This window comes from Thalia democratica, chromosome 3, assembly GCF_965202585.1.
Source record: "Thalia democratica chromosome 3, ktThaDemo2.hap1.1, whole genome shotgun sequence".
Taxonomy (NCBI): domain Eukaryota; kingdom Metazoa; phylum Chordata; class Thaliacea; order Salpida; family Salpidae; genus Thalia; species Thalia democratica.
Genome location: NC_139167.1, coordinates 40,944,574 through 40,964,631, shown reverse-complemented (window position 1 = coordinate 40,964,631; position 20,058 = coordinate 40,944,574). Strand labels below are relative to the sequence as shown.

General features: G+C 27.7%; 1 protein-coding gene across 1 annotated transcript in view; it reads right to left on the bottom strand.

The window, feature by feature from the left end:
* Window positions 1-7,926: 7,926 nt before the first annotated feature.
* Window positions 7,927-20,058, bottom strand: part of LOC145832288 (heat shock 70 kDa protein 1-like) — a 32,470-nt gene continuing 20,338 nt past the window's right edge. The window contains exons 4-11 of the mRNA XM_082939607.1: window positions 15,989-16,228; window positions 15,511-15,634; window positions 14,076-14,377; window positions 12,696-13,028; window positions 12,340-12,538; window positions 10,291-10,487; window positions 9,940-10,069; window positions 7,927-7,976 (exon numbers count right to left, since the gene is read on the bottom strand). Of these exons, the coding sequence (XP_082795733.1) occupies window positions 7,927-7,976; window positions 9,940-10,069; window positions 10,291-10,487; window positions 12,340-12,538; window positions 12,696-13,028; window positions 14,076-14,377; window positions 15,511-15,634; window positions 15,989-16,228 (1,575 nt within the window). The remainder of the gene's footprint in view (window positions 7,977-9,939; window positions 10,070-10,290; window positions 10,488-12,339; window positions 12,539-12,695; window positions 13,029-14,075; window positions 14,378-15,510; window positions 15,635-15,988; window positions 16,229-20,058) is intronic.

The following is a 20,058-nucleotide window of genomic DNA, read 5'->3' as shown; positions in this document are numbered from 1 at the left end:
TATTTTATTATGTTTATTGTTTGTTTTACTTTTATATTTATACATTTGCTTATCTTAGCTAAATCACTAAGTAATTTATTTATAATTATGTAATTATAAACTATTAATCTATCTCTAATTAATTTTTCTTAATTATGTTAATTAGTATTAATTGAATATTTTCTGATGAAACCTCTAACTGTTTACATACTCAGAACTTAATTTTAAAATTAGTTGCTAACGAAAGTAATTGATAACTGTTAGTTGAAGTCGATTTGATTTGTTTGCTTAACAAAAATGTTTATGAATCATATCTCAAATTTGTATTTTTAGTTTTTGTCCTTAAGTAGGGTCTTTTAGCATGTTCAAAAAATATTCTACTTTAAAAATATTAAAAAAAAAACTAAGCAAATAAGAGCATTTTATTAGCCATTTAATTTTTTTTTAGATAATAAAACTATTCTTTTTTTGAGAAGACATGAAACAGAAACTGAAAATAGTTTTAGATATTTTTTTTTTGTAGTATATACAAAAAAAAGATTCAATTTATTTTTAAAAACATTTTTTTAGTTGTATTTGTCTAACGAACAAGTATTATTTGTTTAGTGTTTCTTAATTAATTTTATACTTTATAAACCAGCAAAAAGACCTTAATCAAAGACAAAAATTGAAAAGGTTAAAATTAACAGCATTCCGAAAAACATAAGTTTCTTTAATTTATTGGAACGTTATACAGTAGAGTTTGTAACCTCAACTATATTTATAAAATGTTTATCAAATTTAGTATGTAAACTTTGAGATATGTGAAATTAACTAAGAAAGATCCAAAATATCCTACTTTTTTTATTAGTTCTAGCACCAACCCAATCAACTTTGACTCAAAAAAATAACAAGGTTTTTAAGCTGAATAATTCAGCTATACAATGCTGTATAAAATATGCTTTAAGAACATAGAATAAAGAAACAATTCAACGTTGAAGTTGTTAAGTCAAGAAAAATATCTGAAATACTCCCTTATTTTGGAATAAACGTTTTAACGCGATGACTTGCAAAATTGCATAAGTTTATCATACAAAAGTATTAATTTTAGCAATATTGTAACTATGCATTTGGAGCTATCTAGTAAGTTTGTTTGTGACGTCAGTCGAAATATTATGTTAAAAACACATTTTTAATTAAAAGTACAAAATCAAAAGTAGCTTGTATTTTATACTTGTATAACTTTGCAACCTATTACAGTGATACCATGTTTTCTGTTCAAAATTGTATGATTTTTTCTGGTGAAATGCTAAAACGTGCAGATGAGACACAAGCAACACCTAGAATATGTGAAAGAGGCAGCAAAAGAACTAAAGTTCATATAGATAAAGATCAAGCTAAACGTAAAAGGCTAGTTTTGAAATTTACAAGATTCAATTTCGATAGTCCTACAATCAATCATGCAAACGAGGAAGACCTTACGAATGAGTTACAAAGACGACATGAATGGAAAGTATCTTTCCCGTCCATTGTTCAAACAACCACAATCAAAGAAAATGCTGCAGAAAACAAAAGTTATGTTCAAAGCCAAAATGCTGATGATGACGTTTCGGTCACACTGGTTGACGTTTCTGATCCTTGGATTGGTATAAAAGAAAAACGAGTAAGAATGCTAAAGGTTAAAGAAATGGCTGAAGTGTGCGGACCTCATTACAGTTGTGGTGAAAACAAACGCAAAGTTCGAAAAGTTTTTTCGAAGCCACTATTTGTAGTCGGTCAAAAAGATTATAGTTTAAAAAAATCGAAAACTGCTTTTAAAGATTACAAGGCTGCGTTGAAAAGATTGAGAAGCTACCGATGTGTAAGAAGTGAGAAAAGCAAAGTTGTTCGAAATGTAGTTTCTTCGAAGCCACTATTCGTAGTCGGCCGTAAAACACCTAGTTCAAAAAACCACAAAAACAGCTTTAAAGATTACATTGCATGCAAGGCTGGGTTAAAGAGATTTACTGCTAACCGAAACGTAATACAAAACCAGGTCAGCAAAAGCTTTCAGTTGAAAACAAACAGAAAAAAGTTAAGAGACAGCAATCGAATATGCGAGAACACACATATTAAAAGAGTTAGAAAACGATTATAAGTGTTTATCGTAAAAAGCTCCAAGTTAGTTTACATCACTGTTATTTTATTTAACTCTCTTCAGTAGTACTTAATTTTAGCACTATAGGTATTAAAACTTTTAAATAAACTTTTCAGTACGTTTTTCTCACTTTGATGTATTTTAGTCAATAACACAACGTTTTTTTCATGTGATTGTAATAAAATAGTCTTTTTTTGAAGTTGTAATTTTAAAAAACAAAATATTTCTAGCTAGCTTAAAACATAACTTATACTCATGGATCTGCTTTCAATTTGTTTTCTTTTGATAACTTAGAACATATCTTTTGTATCCTGCATATATCTAATAGCTCTAGTATGTAATTTTTCTTACATGTATAGATAGTTTGCTTAAGTTATTAGTTTTAAAATGTTAGTTAACTTAATTAAAAAAATAATTACTTTTAATTATTGTTTTAGTGATTTTGTTTGACTTATATTATCATTTTATAATTTATAGAATCAATTTAATTTTTGTTAATCATATAGTAGACTTTGATTGTTATTTACTATCTAACATTTAACAAACTATTTTTTGCTCTTTTTTTTAAAAGATAATGTCAGTTTTGAAATAATCTGTTATTATAATATAACTAAATAATTTTTTATTATTTGTAACATAATTCTATAATTTTTTTTTGTAAACAAGCAACAGTTTTTTATTTTAATAATTAAATTGACATGTTGTTCTTGAGATTTAATTTAAAGTTCGTTTTCTTTGTCTAGAGTTGTTTGTTTTTCTTGCTGTGTTAACTTATGTTTGAAACTAAAATAGTTAATAGTTTAAATACCACTTTTTATTAATATTCTTGAACTAAACAAGACAACTACCTTTAATATGGCTTAAAAAAGTACTTATTTAGCTTTTTAACAATTTTATCACAGTAAATTTTGCATCAAGGACGTTTAATTATTAACATTTCTTAAGTTTTTTTAGGTCGTTATATTTAGTTTAATAAAATGTTTATTTTGTTAAAAAAAAAAGGAAACTATGTTTCCAAAAAGTTGCAGCCAATTTTTATTAATTGAATTTTAATTAGATTGTAAACAGTATATTTAATAAACATTAGCTACAACTCTTTATATGGAAGCTTCATAGCTAACTTTTAGCTATGACGGATGCACCTTTTGTAAAGTTTAAAAATATGTTACTTTCTTAACTTTAAGTAAAAATAAAATACATGCTTTTAAACTTTACAACTGCCTGCTCGTTGGTCTTTCTGCTGAAATTGGTTTAAAATTGAGATCTCTCTGGAGACTCAAACTAATTGACTAAAGTGCATCAACTATAATCAATAAAAACAAATTAAAATCATACAACTAATGCAAACTTTAATTTCTTTGATAAAACCATAATGTTGTGTTACTTAAATATTGTATAAGCTTGTATATAGTATTCAAGAAAAACATTAGGATAAAAAAAAAGTACATCAAAAGCTGATTTTCGTAAAAATAAACGGCATAACATTAATTTATCTTAGCAAAAAATATAATATATTCTATTTTGAAATAATTTAAATACTTTACAACAGTTAACACCTGGTTTTTAACAGTGTTGTTTAATTTCAACTTTAAAAAAAATTCAAAGCTTAGTATTCTTTATAAATTTTTGTATCTAATCTTTATAATCTCTTACCAAACTTTGTTGTGTTGCTTTAAAAGTAAAACGTTTTAGGAATATACAAATAACTTTCATAACTATATTTTTTGTCTTAATAATTTATGTTTTTCCTTTTAAATTTTGTGTATGATTAGATGCTTAGTATCAAAACACTGCAACTGTGGGGTTATGTAGCTCATTATGTATTATCTTTACAGATCGTTTAATGTTTTTAAACAACCTAAATTAAATTAAATAAGGATTTATTTTTCATGAGCTATCTTATTCAACCCAATCACTATGTCTTTGATTCTACGTTTAGACTTCAAATCAAATTAAGTCATTAGTTTAAGGATGAAAAACTAGGTGAAACATAAGACAACAGATTAAATATAAGACAAAAACTTTGTTGTAGTTAGTTACAATATCGGTATGTTTTTAGGTGAGATGTTTCATCTGAAAAACACTCAAAAAAAGATTATCAAGTCACCAGCTAGAACCATATATGGACGTCAGCTGCGGAATAGTTTATTAGTTTTAAACAATCTTGACTAGTTCTTCAACCCAGCAGTTCTATAATGCAGAGTAAAGATTGAAAGATCAAAGATAAAGCGCTTTACACAAGATTTGTAAAGAGTTCAAAAACTCTAACCCTAAAAATCCGGGAATACCGACCTCTTTTAGTTAGTAACAAATGTCTACTTTAGAATCAGAGCGACGGTCATCCTATCAGCTGTAAATTCTAGGCGCTTCTGATTGGCTAAAATTTTATATAGCTTTATTTTAAGTTTAAAATATATAAATTCTTTTATATTATTTGTTATATGTTTTGACCAGTAGTTATTACGGCCATCATCAACAGAGTTAAAATGTTTCGCAATACCAATGAAAATTAATAAACTTTACCTCAAGATCAACATCAACAGCATCCGAGACAACCTACGACCGGTTTCATCCTAGTTAGGACCCATCAGGCAGGCATAGTCGCGAGAAACCGCTGCTGTAATGTTTACCAAGCGGGCTTAAGTACGAAGTACTGAAACGACCGTTTGCGGGCAAAGGTGTTGAATTACTTCGTACTTAAGCCAGCTTGGTAAACATTACAAAAGCGGTTTCTCGCGACTATGCCTGCCTGATGAGTCCTAATTAGGACGAAACCGGTCGTAGGTTGTCTCAGATGCTGTTGATCTTTAGGTAAAGTTCATTAATTTTTATATGTTTTGAAAAGGGTACATGTCAAAAGTTTTGGGTAAAATTGGTTAGGGATAGGTTAAGATGTTATTAATAAACTGCTGTAATAATACTTTAGCTCATTTGCATAATATTATGTATACAAAATTTCCAAAACCTTACTACTGCAGCCGACCCGCGCTCATGTGCAAAAAGTGGGACAGGAGTGGAGGGATAATGAATCACAATCAAATTATAACCAGAATCGATAGTTCACGTAGTTTCTCTCAGAAAATAAGTAATTTTTTTAATGTAGTAAAATTCCATTTCAACCAGTGATGATTCGAATGTGCTTAATGGTAGCTATAGAGATCTATTAAGCCAAGAAATTTGTGATTCCGTAAACAATTTTGGTGATCTTTCAAATGGTGCCGCTACCGGTCAACTAATTACGAGTGAAGCTAAAAAACCGTATCCCTCTTTCGGTAGTTACAACACGAATTAATGAGCGACTTGTCTAAGGTTGATTAAAGGACCATAATGCACCATGGAGGCTAAAACTAGAATTACATTTAATATTTTAAATAGTTAATTTTTGCTCTAAATACCTTTTCTTAAAATTTAAATTTGATTTGTTATTTTTTTGATTGGTATTTTATTGTCTTTTCTCAAGTTCACTCGTTTGTTATTTTGAATAATTAATTTTGTGAGTATATATTTTGTTTTGAAACGGAAATTAGTGAAATTCCAAAACAATGTCAAATAAATCTGTTACATGGAAATATTGTTTTTGTATTTAAATAGTATCTAGAAGTATAAACACAGTTTTTAAATAAATTACATGTGGTAATGTAAACAAACACTTAGTTTTTCTATACAAGAAAGACAGATAAAAATATATCTCCTTCAGTATCTGAAAACTTTTTACTAGTGGTTGCAAAAACACTACTATAAAATATATATTTGACAATACAAAATAAGTGCTACTGAAACAGAAGAATATAGAGGAAACTACAGATAAACAACTAAAGAGCAACCTCAAGTTTGTTGACTTAAATAGTAATTTAAATGACTACAATAAAAAAAAATAATCAAAAAATAATAATTTCATTAATTCTAGCAATCAACATTGACTCAAAAAAACATATGGTTTTCAAGCTGAATAACTCAGTTATACAAAGCTGAATTCCAATATAATACAATAAGCGACTTGCCTCAGGTTGATTGAAAGATCATAATGCGCCAGGAAGGCTTTAAAGCAAGGTTTTCCAAACTTTTTTTTCATAAGTCTCCTTTGAAGACATCAATAAATAATGGCACCCTCAAATAACATTTCTCAAAAAACTACCCAAGATCTTTTTTTCAGCTCTTCATCACCATTTCATAATATCTAGTGCAAGTTTTGAATTATAGCCTTATGCACCTCTTTGCAGCTTTTGACCTTCCTAACTTTATAAGAGGCCCACTTTGGGAAGCCCTGATCAAGTGTTAGTTTCAAAAATACCCTTAAATACTCTTAAGAATTTTTTTTTTGGTTTTTATCATGAACTATAGAATATCTAGTGCTAGTTTCAAATTATGACCCCTTTACTATTCACGGCACTCGCTTTCGTTTCAATATTTTTCGAGAATGGGTTGTACAACCTCAGAAAACTTCTGTTTTTCCGCGTCTCCGTGAGCCATCGATTCTCACCACAATCTGATTATGTGCAAGCATCTCCATCACCACTCCACTCATGTCCCATTTACCGGATGGGCACCGCTTTGGTTCTGAAGTAAACAACTACTGCCAACATACAGAGGTTGCAACTTCCTAGCATTGTGCTTAATCACTTCTTCAAATATCTTTTCAAAAGAAGTTGTTTCAAATATTTAATTAAATAGATGACGTCCTAGTAAGTTTTCCATATTTTGATCAGATAAATATTTTTTGCAACATTTAAATTTACCTGAAGTTATATACTTAGTTTTTATACTTCGTTGTACGATAAAATTTCATCTTTAATATTCTAAATACTATAGGTCCATATGAGGGAGTTTAGAGAACACTTGTATACCGACAAAGAAGCAATAAGCTAACAGGTTCAAAGAGAGTATGAATATTATACAGAAGCAAATAGAAATAAGAAACTCAAAACTAAATCGTAGATATAACCGACAAAACCCTAAAAATATAGCAACATAAATTAGTGGTGATCGCTATAAACAGCACTAATAAACTAAATAATTTAAAAAACATTTTTTAATCAGATTTTTTCCACTTTGTTTTGGTTTGTGAAATTACACTAACTTGCATAAAATTAAATCATTTTTAAAGCTAACAAAACTATCTAACTTTCATATACTTAATTAAAACCTAAGTCATTTGGGTTTGAATTTTATTAAAGAAAATTTACTTGAATGCTTTAATAAACACAAAATTTACTTGGTAAAATCTCTTTGTAGTTTGTTAGTTCTTACATAAATATTGACAACTAGTGATAGGGCAGAATATAAGAATATATATATACCAAAGAACTTAGGTTCCAAGGCAATTAGCTTTTACGTATACAATATATAAAAATTAAAGCTTTTCTCCGTTGATAATCGTGACTTTGTTTAATAAAATAAAATTATTTTTATTAAATTAGAAATTAATTTTAAAGTTGAGTCAGTATAAAAGCGAAGAACTACGTTTTATAAAAAACGTATTATTAACTTAAGTTATAAAAACTAAAAAACATAACTACTTAAGTTTATAGACGATGTAAAACTTTTTACAGTTAGACCTTATCAGTTACATACATTAGCTACTATTATGTAAAGTAATATTAAATGATAATGTGATTTTATTATAATATAATAGAGCTAAGATTACAAAAAACTACTAATACAACTTAACAGACTAATCATTTTGCATGTTGATTGTTTGAGGTAAAATTATAATACTCTTTGCACATGTAAAATATTGAATTAACTGTCCGTCTTTTATAAAGGTTTATTTTAAACAGGGCATTTTATATAAAAAATTCAATACGTATTAAAAATTAACTCTTTCTGAAGAATCAATCCATTTCCTCAATGGTCGGTCCTCCGACAGGAGAAGCTGTATCACCTACAAAATATAACTTTTTGTTACTAAAAGAAATCAAATAACCAAACATCAGAAACCAATTTAGCTTGAGAAAACGGGTAGCTGTCAAAATTGTACGAGCGTAAAAAATTGCACAAGTGCACAAAGTTGCACGAAGATACTTTTGCACGGAGACAACTTTGCACGGATTAAATTTTATTAATTTTATTTATTTTTTTATTATTATTTCATTTTATTTAGTTTTTTTTTTACTATCACTGTTACCCCTAACCCTTACCTTCGGTCAGTAACTTTTTTATTTTTTTTTTTTATAAAATTATTTTTTAGTTTTTTTTTTCTGTTTTATTCTGTATTAATTTTTTTCTGTATCTTTTTACTCTCGTACAAAAATGTAACTCGTGCAAAATTGATCCTTGGTGCAAAATCGTCTTCGTGCAATTTTGTTCCCTCGTGCAAACTTGGCTTCGTGCAATTTAGTAACCTCGTGCAATTTCGTCTTCGTGCAGTTTAGACCCGTTCCCTGAGAAAACACATCTAGTTTTTGCAAGCATATTAAGCATTAGTATACTCATTATAAGTAAATAAACTTTTTCGGATTGTCAAAACAAACTACATGTCATTGATTTAGTTTTTTAGTTACTAAAAGTTGATGAGCTAATCCAAAAAAACCATCAAGGACTGTTTCTACTACACAGCCTTAATAAAAAAACTTAAAAGGAAACAATTCGTGAGTTTAGTAAAATTACTTAGCTAAGTACAAGTTTTTTAGTTTTTTGATAAATCGAAGTACGTTTAAATTAAAATCATAAAAAATTAATATTAATCAGCTTTAAAAATAAACAAAAAGCTAAACACTTGCTCGGCATAAAAGTTTATCAAATTTTTAAATGTTATCGTTGGAGTTAATACAGGGGCGTATTTAATTGCCAAGCAAACCTTGTTTTTCAAATACTCACCTGTTTTAAGGATTATAGGAAAAATATAGTAGCAAGTAGAAAATATTCTCTTATGCCTCCAATTACTTGATAAAACTGTTTAGGATTGTATAAAAAAAATACTTGATCTACAACCAAGATAACTTTACTATTTTCCAGTTCATAACTTGCATTAATCGAGCAAGAGTTCTTAAAAAAAAGACAAAGTTTAATTTACTATTATTTTTTAAAGAAACTTAAAACTGGCCTAAAAGCTCGAAATGACAATAATATAAAAATAAACTGAAAAGCTTATACAAAAAGTTCTAATTGAAACATAGAAGCTAAGTTTATATAAAACTAGTACTGATCAAAAAAGCAGCTACGTATTTTTTTTTTCAAAGTACATTTACTACTGTAAACAAATAAAGCACCTTAAAATCTAAACTTTATACTTTATATAAACTTTATATACAGACTAAGAGAATGTGGAAAATTTTTGGTAAAAATAAGTAATATTTTAGAGCGGGATAGGGCTAAATAACAAAAAGACTTTCTAAAAGGCCATAAGAAATTAAAAAAAAATTAAAATATACCATTTAAATGCAATTAATAAAGATAATGAAGGCAAAAAAAAAATTAAACTAATTTTTATAAAGATTACTCATAGTTGTTTAAAATAGCCATTTTCTAGTATGTTTGAAAATTTATTTACCTATATATCAAAGATTCTTTTGAAATTTAATAATAAAATAAAATTTGTACTATAATGTTCAATTATTTAACAATATACAGTAACTAATAATGATGCAAATATACTTAAGAGTGATAATTTTAATTAATACAGGATTCAAATTGCTGAATTTTAGTTGTCGGTATATAAATCAGAGTAAGTGCCACCAATAGAGAGTTAGTAAAAATGTTTGTATATTTACTATATTTCAACAGAAAAGTAGTATGCTAATATATGATAATAATAACTAAGCTATATTATCATTGTTCTAAGTTATTTTCATTAATAAAATAATATTGATGATAAAGCTTTTAAAATTAACATCAAATAATCAAACCGGTAGCTCCTTCCTGATGTAATCTTGTCATTATGGGGTTTGCAACTTGTTCAAGCTCTTTGAATTTCAATAACAGTTCACTTTTCTTTGCTTCAGTATTTGATGACAACCAACTTTCTGCTTCATTAGACTGTAAAGATTTATATATAACAAGATAATAATTTAAATTAAGATAAGTGTAAAAGTTGTGTCTACCTTTAAGTAAATTCTCAAAAAAAAAAACTAACTCTACAATACAAATTCAATACACTTTTATTGAATGTGCCTAACAATTTATTTTACCTTACAAAAGATACTTCTTACAGTTTAACAATGTACATATATATATCGGAAAATTATTAAAATATAAACTTTTTGAATGAGCAAGTTTTGTTCAGCTTCTGAAAGCTTATCTTTCAACACATCATCTTCACAAATCTGTTTCAAACTGAACACGTAAGATTCTAAATTGTTCCTTGCAAGCATGCTGTCTCTCAACTCTTCGTCTTGTTTTTTGTATCTTTCCGCATCTTTAACCATTCTATCTATTTCCTCTTTTGTTAAGCGACCTAAAAAAAAACTATGTTCAAATGTTTTAAAGAGGTATTAAAACAACAGATAAGTTGTATATTTGTATCCTTTACGTACTAATCACAAGAAGTCTTTTGTGATTAGAAATTAAAACAAAAAGTATTCTTTATAATTTGTCCTGGACAAGACGTTAAAAGTTATCCCTGGTGTGCGAATCGATAGCCGAAAGGTTCTTCGTACACCAGGTCCTAGGACCAAATATTTTGAGCATATTTTTTTGTAGTTCAATAAACTACAAATATCATATATTATGCTAAGTTTACTTTATATTCTTGTAAAATTGAAAGAAAACTGTAGAAGATATATTTTCAATGGAATAGTCTACTTAAAGTTTCCTTAGGGAATCCATTTAATTTTCCGAATTTTTAGTATTTTATCTCAAAAACTAGTTTTAACTAAAAAAAAGTCCTAAAAAGTAATTGTTAAATAAGTCAACGATCTTGAAAATGAGATCAACATGTAAAAAACCCCTCTATGCTCTAAAATTAACAATAAAAATCATAATCATTACAACATTAAATAAACAAACAAACTTCTGTTATTATAGTTTTTTATTTACAATATTTATGATGGGTAACATTATAACACAATATAAGTTTTGTTTCTATAAGACATATTGAAAAAGTCTAGAAACATAAAAAAAATAATATCTAAACTTCATACAAGTAGAAATAACTGTTCAAATTATATATTTAATCGTTTGCTAACAAAAGATCCTAGTAAAACAAGTTCACTGATATATACATAAAAACAAATTATACAGCAATCTTCCTTTATTGTACCATTATATGTTTCTGTGTGTTAACAAATCAACACACTTCAAACGGGTTCTGTAAAAAATAATTACTGAAGAATAGAAGCATAGAATTAAGTAGGTATAAACATGTTTTCATTAAATTAAAATAAAATAATTTCTACAGATTTTTACAAGTTAATAGTTAATAATAGGTAAAATACTTCATGTTAAATCCGACTGTTATAAAACTGTATAATATTTGTTATTATTAAGTATAAATTAAGTAAAGTAAACTAAAATACACAACAAAACAACAAATCATAATATAAAAGAACCACTTACTTTGATGGAAAGAATAACTGATTCAAATTTATTTTACTGTTGTCAATTATTTAACAAAATACATCCAATATTTACGTCACAATATATATGAAGATTAAGAAAACTATTTAATTTGTATTCCAAAGTTAGTTAATTTAGTCTTTATGTTAAAGAAAGCAGTAAAGCGCTTTAATATAAAAAGTAGTATGTAATCTATTTTGAATAAAAATGGAACAACAACCATTAATTAGTGAATCAATAAAAACTCAGCAACGGTAAAGACAATAAAAGTCACAGGAACTTGATACAACGTGTGTTTTATATATTAAATGTTTGTAATGATTAAATCTAAAAATATAACAAAATCAAAGTTAGATACAATTAGGAAGCAGATTTAGTTTGAATGTAAAAATTTAAAATATAAAAATTTAAAATTTAAGAAAACAAAGCACAAAAAAAACAAACTTGTTGTTAAGCTTACAAAGCACTGACCGATAAATTAAGTTACAGCGACATACATAAAATCACAATGACTTAAATTACATATATATTGTATATAATAATAATTAAAATAATTGATTGTTGTTTTATAAAGAAGCAGTCGGGTGTTTAAATGAAAGATCCATTATGATATTTTAAGTGTTTAATAATTAAACTGTGACATATATAAAGGTTAAAATATAAAACATAAAACAACAAGGTGGTCATATGCTAAGTATAAATCTGCAGTACAATAAGAAATATCTTTCTGAAGCTAATAAAGTATTTACAACCTTTGTCATTGGTTATTTTGATGTTATTTTTCTTTCCGGTGCTTCGGTCAACTGCAGAAACATTTAAAATTGCATTGACATCCACGTCAAATGTAACTTCAATTTGCGGCACACCCCTGGGAGCCGGTGGAATTCCAGATAACTCGAACTTTCCCAGCAGATTGTTGTCTTTGGTCAACGTTCTTTCTCCTTCGAACACCTGTTGAAAAACCAGCTGATACTTTTTTTTTGTTTTGCCATGCAACTTTTTAAAACTAAAAAACAAATTGTATTGAGTTTTACAACTTTTACTTAGGACTTCTTTATACCTTCAGTAAAAAAAAAGCAAAAAATGCAAAATATTAAAAACAAAACACCTGTATAAGAACACCGGACTGGTTGTTGGAGTAGGTGGTGAAAATCTTGGTCTCTTTCGCGGGCACGGTCGTGTTTCTCGGTATCAGGGCGGTCATCACGCCTCCAGCGGTTTCAATGCCCAGAGAAAGAGGAGCGACGTCGAGGAGGAGGAGATCTTGCACTTGCTGCGAAGTGTCGCCCGTCAGCACTGCGGCCTGAACTGCGGCACCGTACGCCACCGCCTCGTCCGGGTTTATCGACTTGTTCAGGGGTTTCCCGTTGAAATATTCCGTGAGGAGCTTTTGAACTTTGGGGATGCGCGTGGAACCTCCCACGAGCACGATTTCTTCTATCTATTTTGTAGTTATTTTTTGCAAGCAATTACTTTAGGTTATAACTAAAACATTTAGCTAAATTTAATAAAATTACAAATTAAATTGAAGAAAGTTTATTTGCTAAGACAACTTCTAACTTAAATGTTCTTTACAAACCAGGCACGTAGCTTATGCTGCAAACCTGCAGAAACGTATACAATTTTTCAAAATAAAAAAACGAGTTTTTGTATCAATTCTTAGCTTAAAAAGACCCTACTTTCTTAGCTTTTAGTTTTTTTTATACTTAGTTTTGCCCTTCTGATAGATAATATAAATATAAACACTCTCTGTCACTTGTAGTGTCTAAAAACTTTAGCAAATTAAATACCTTAAAATTATATATATACAACTCCGCTCAGATTCTCTTTATCATAAAGCAATGCAATGTAAAAAAATATTTTTAAAAGCTACAGATTTTTAAAAAGTGAATTTTTAATTTGCTACAACGCGAGAACAGTAAAACAAATGAATAAAACCAGGAGCAACTCGAGCAATAACAATAACACTAGAGGTAGTTTAAATTGCCCTGTACTTCGTATTACGCCATCATGCGTCGTGCCTGTTGTTTTTTTTGTATTTTGCAGATTCGTAAATTTTTCGAGCTAGCTACGTCCCTGTCACAAACTGAAACCTCTTCATTATACTTATCATTCTTGCACGAAATATACTCACTTTACTTTTATAAAAATTTTTTGAACCCTTAATTTAAGATTATAAAATTAAGGGTTCATTTAAGATTAACTGTGTTTTAAAATTTATGAAACAACAAACTTTGAATTTTACATTTCGTCTGACTAAATAGATTTTTTTTAGAAAACAACTGTACAACAAATTAAACCACATTTTAAATTATGTATTAGTCTTTTAGTATCATAATTAAAACTTAAACAAACTTCATACCTTTATTTAAAAAAAAAACTTTTACAACTGAAGTTGTAGAAGTCGTAAAAAAATTGTACTTTACTCATGTGTTTGGGAAATTCTAAACAAACAAGTTTATTCACATCAAGAAAGAACATTTCAAACTTTGTTTTTGTCCAGCTTAGCATCGACAAGCGCTTTTTCAACGGGCGCCAACGTGGCTTTGAAAAGGTCGTTGCACAGCTCTTCGAAGCGGGCTCGCGTGATGCTGGTGTAGAAGTCGATTCCGTCGTGCAGCGAATCGATTTCAATGCTGGCCTGGGTGGACGACGAAATTGTCCTTTTCGCCCTCTCGCACGCGGTGCGCAGCCTTCTCACCGCGCGCTTGTTCGCGCTCATGTCGGCGTTGTGCTTCCTTTTGAACTCGTTCATGAAGAAGTCCACCATGCGGTTGTCGAAATCCTCGCCTGGAATTCAATGTGATTTTGTGTGAAACTAGAACTTTTAAGATTGAGTCGTTTTTTTTGTTTATACCTAGCTGAGTCTATATTTTTTACATTATAGATGAAAAAACAAGACGGTATGTAAAATTTGATTAAGAAAATAATTGTCTTATAAATTACTTTTTGGCTGTATTTTGAGTTATACTTTTAAACATATAATACTAAAAATAAAAATTTAAATAGATAAAGTTTACTTTAAAAGGCGAGCTTTATCCACTGTCCCGACTTAAAAATACTCATTTTTTAGTGAAACAGGTTTCTCTTGAAAATCTGAGTAGTTTACTTGTTTAATATAGAATTTAAATAAAATAATCAAACTGAAAATCAAAGTTTATTATTAGTTAGTAATACTAAAATGCAATGAGCAAACTTTTTGATGAGAGGGGCTCAATGAAACTTCAGCAGAAAATAGTTTTTATATAGGCTAACTCAGTTTTTTTAGCAGCTTTCATCGCTCTAAAGTTAAAGAAAGAAACAACGTTTTATAAGAAACTAAAAGAGGCTAGAGCATAGGTCGGCATCCTTTTATGAGCCAAGAAAAAAAAGTCGCTCTTGGGCCGCAATTATTTTTAAAATATTGTAGTAATAAATATAAAACTTGCATTTTCAACCACTATATCTAGCATCAGTGAAGAATAGTTAATTATTTAATTAAGAGCTTAATTTCTACCTCAAAATCTTTCATTTTTATTGTTTAGCTTAAAAGTACCTTGCGGACCGCAGTTTTCCAAACCCTGGGCTAAAATCATTGATTTAGATAAACTGTATAAACAAGTTTTTATGAACTGCACACTAGACTGTATTTGATACGAAAATATAAAAGTGGTTATATGTATATGTTTTTATAAATTTTACTAAATATAATAACAAGTTTAAAATATATAAATCGTCATCTGTACATGCTACATTTAAAGTAGGTAAAGTATCATGAGCAACGAACTAAATTGTTTTAAAAGTATTAGTAATAACTTACAAGAGTTGCAAATAAGTTAAGTAAATCCTTTTTTGTTAAATAGAACAAATAATAGAAATATATGTTTAGCCTTAAGTTATTGCTCTATAGTGATTCTGTGATATAAAAATAACATAAAACTTACCACCAAGATGAGTATCGCCAGCAGTTGCTTTAACTTCAAATATTCCTTCTTCAATTGCAAGAATGCTGACATCAAACGTTCCGCCACCAAGATCGAATATCAACACATGTTTTTCTTTTTTCAACTAATTAAAAAATATCTACATAATTTTTTTAAGTATTGGTAATTTACAGTACAACGTTATAACACTTTAGAATAAAATAAAACTTTTTTTTTTAAAAGCATATGCATTTCCATTAATCAACTAAACTATTTTTTTCAATGTTAGTTCAAAATTCATACAAATTAGTTTATTATTGAATAATACTTGAAGCTTTATAATAATTTTAAAATTAAAGAGCTAAAAAATACTAGTGAATGCTTAATATGTTTTTAGTAGCTACTTTAGAGATAACAATTTGAGCAAAGTACTATCAGTCAAAAAAGAAGTATTAATTAGTATTAAACAAATTTTTTTGAATATTAAACAATAGACAACTTTTTTGTCTAAACCATACGCAATAGCAGCAGCTGTAGGCTCGTTGATTATACGCAAAACATTGAGTCCGGAAATTATGCCGGCATCTTTCGTTGCCTGCCGCTGAGAATCGTTGAAGTAAGCAGGCACTGTTATCACAGCATCGCTGACTGGCTTGCCGATATAAGCTTCGGCTGTCTCTTTCATTTTGAGTAAAATCATGGAGCTGATTTCTTCAGGAAAAAACGACTTTGTTTCACCCTGAAATATTCTAGATTGAAAGATTTAAGCACTTAAATTGCTTCTACACAAAAAAATAGATAAATAAACAAGTTTATATAATAACAACAAAAACAAATAATAATATAAAAGTTGTTTTAAAACACATTTATTGAAAAAAAGATGTGGTTTAGACAAAGACCGAGAAGCCAAAACTGCTTACTAAATTCCAGGTATAATTTAACAATTGAAGAAAAAAATTGTCTTTACAGGGGATTAAAACACCATTTTCTACCAAAAAGATTGATGCTAAGAAAATAAAAATTGAGTTATAAAAGTTGAACAGTTACTTAAAAAATGCTTTAATGAAAAGGTTACCTTCCACACAACCTAAAGTATGAAAACAATGGATTAACAAGAACGTTTCTCAATAAAAAAAGCAAATATGTCAAACTAGGAAAAATCAAGAATTCCACATAACTCTTTTTAATATGAAAAATAAGACAAATATAAAAATAGTTAAATATGACAAAGGAAATGGTATTTGCTTGATTTCAAAAGATGATTATCTAAACCAACTTAATACTAGTGTTGAAAATAAGACTAAGTTTAAATTAGTAGAAAAAGACAAAAGAAAAACTAGAGACACCCCCTGAGAAAAAGAATCCAACATATAAGAGAAATAATAAAACAAAACCTCAAGCCTCATATAGACAAAAAGACATATAACAGTCTAATTACGGGTGGTAACTCGACTGGTAAATTGTATGGAACGTGTAAAGTACATAAAGAACAACACCCATTGAGACCTATTGTATCAATGTTAAATCCAACGTCATACAACTTTGCAAAAAATTTGAATAAAATAATCAAACCACATATTCCAAAACAATATTGTGTAGAAAATAATAAAGAATTTTTAGAAAAACTCACCAAATACGAACGTAAAGATGGTGACTACTGTATTAGCTTTGACGTAATTATTCACTAATGTACCAATTACAGATGATTACCGATGAAGTACCCGATAGTACCATACCAAAATCAAACACGATCAATATTTACCAGAGGCTTATTTCAGTATATTAAGAAATTATACACACAAATAGATGGTGTAGGTACCAGTGCTACACCTCTGATATGTGGATGACATATTCTGTATCTTTCGAAAAGATGTTTAATTTAAAAACTTACACAAAAAATTAAACAACCTACATAAATCAACAAAATTCACTTAAAGTGGAAAAGAACTCCCATTTTTAGATATTAAAATCAAAATAAGGACAGAAAAAGTAATAACGAAGGTATACAAAAAAGAAATTGATACAGATGTTATTTTAAATTTTAGTGCAATGACACCAATTAAATAGAAAAGGGCTTGAATACTATGGTTTTTGTTTAGAGCAAAAATTATAGCTTCTACTGAAACATTTTACAACAAGAAAACACAAACTTAAAAGAAAAGTTCATAAAAATGGTTACCCAAAGAAATTCGCTGGTGGCGTAATTTAAAGATATATTAACAACAATAAAGAGTGCACTAATGAAAAACTAAATACTTAAAACTTCAAAAACATCCTAAAAGTACCTTACATAGGAAAACCAAGTAGCGAATATAAAAAGAAACTAGAAAATTAAAACTAGTTAAACTAGTACATTGAAGACTTCAAAGTTACTTTTACTACAAGCAAAGTAAGTAATTACTTCAGCAACAAAGACAAAACATCTCACGAATTGAAATATAACGTAGTATACGAATAAAAGTGCTCAAGGATAAGAGCATCCAATATACTGGATTTACATCGAGACAACTAATAGAAAGAGTCAAAGAACATTTAAAAGGTAAAACAGCTGTGTCTGACCACATTAGTAATTGTAATAATTGTAAAAATGAAAGAATAACTGTTAAAAGTTTTGGTATTTTAGAAGTGTGTAGAAATTAACTTGAGACTCCGATCAGCGAAGCAATTATAATTAAACGTTAAAATCCAATTTTAAACAAACAATTAACTAAACCGGGTATTACCGACAATTAAGAATTTTGATTAGTTGTATATACACTTTTTTACCATGTAAAAATATTTATGTAACCTTTAGTTTTACTGTAGTTCATAATTTCAATATTTAACTGTTTAAATATATATCTAAATAATTAATTTTTCTAATATATTTAGTTGTTTAACACTAATTTTTAGTTATTTTATACAGTTTTGTAATTAATAATGACTGATGAAAAGTCGAAATGGCGTCTAATAAACTATAGATTTGCAATGTGTTATAATAGTTTTTAAAAACACATTAGTTTTATTAGTCGCTTATAAGTAAAAAATAATAATTACTAAAAATGTAATCTAAGTAATTTTTGCAATAAAAAACAACATTAATATTACATTTTTTTAAGAAAAACAACTACTTTAATAGTTGAGCGTAAGAATAATTATATGTAGAAAAAAGAACCCTATAAAAAAAACTTACACAGTTTTAAATAAAAAAAAATATAAATTTAAGGTTTTACAAAATGATAACTGATTTAAATACTAAACAAAGACAATTTAGGAATTTTATAATCATATATCATTATTGTAAGCACACTTTAAATATTTATAACTCCTTATATTGACCACCAAAACTTTTGTACATTATTTCTTTCCTAAACAGAAATCACAGAGAATAAAACAAAAGTAGTAAGCCAGATGAAATTAATACAAATACAAAATGCTGCAACGAATATTTTCATATTTAAACGCCTTTCATAAACATGTTTTATAACTAAGCTTCAATATATGAGTAAAAAAGCTGTAAAAAAAATTATAGGTGGACAAAAAAAGTTTGAAAAATAACATATTAACTAAGTTTAGTTGAATATAAATACAACTACAAAAGACCCAGATCTGGAAGAGAAACCTGTAAACTGATTAATGGGAATCTTTACAATACTATATCAAAATATAGATTGCATCAACAAAAGAATTGTATTGATGAGCTCAAGCCGACAACATACAAGATATTTACTAGAAAAAGCTTAAATACTAAGCTAAGAGTATTCCTGTAAACAGAATATCTTTCACATTAATGTTATTTGTGTTACACTTTTTATATAAAAATATGCTTTTTTATTTTGTAGCAATTGCGTAAATATATTTCATATTAATAAAAACCTTTTAAAAATATTTATATAAAACAATTTATTGGGTCATTGTTAGGTCCCATAGAAAAAGTGGGACGTTTTGACTCTTTTTTACTTTGTCTACGTATTTCAACAAAAACACATAAATTTTTGTTAATTTTATTTTCTAATGAAAATATCATAAAAACTTTTAAACCTAACTTGTGCAAGTAACAGTACGTTTATAAATATAATCTTTATAAGTTGTTACGATTGTTGTTTGCCGCTTTTTTTATTATGTTTAATGTTTGTTTTACTTTTATATACATTTACTGATCTTAGTTAAATTACAAATAATTTATTTATAATTATGTAGTTATAAACTTTTAATCTATCTCTTATTAATTTTTCTTAATTATGTTTATTGGTATTAATTGAATAATTTATCATGAAACCTCTAACTGTTTACTAACTCAAAATTTAATTTAAAATTAGTTACTAACAAAAGTGATAGATAAGTGTTAGTTTCGAATTCGATTTTATTTGTTTGCTTAATAAAAAATGTTTTAGAATGAATCATGTCTCAAATTTATATTTTCAGTTTTTGTCTTTAATTTGGGTCTTTTAGCATGTTCAAAAAATATTCTACTTTAAAAAAATTAAAAAACAATAAGCAAATAAGACCATTTTATAAAGAACTTGAACTTTTTTTAAGAAAATAAAACTATTCTTTTTTTGAGAAGACATGAAATAGAAATCTAAATAA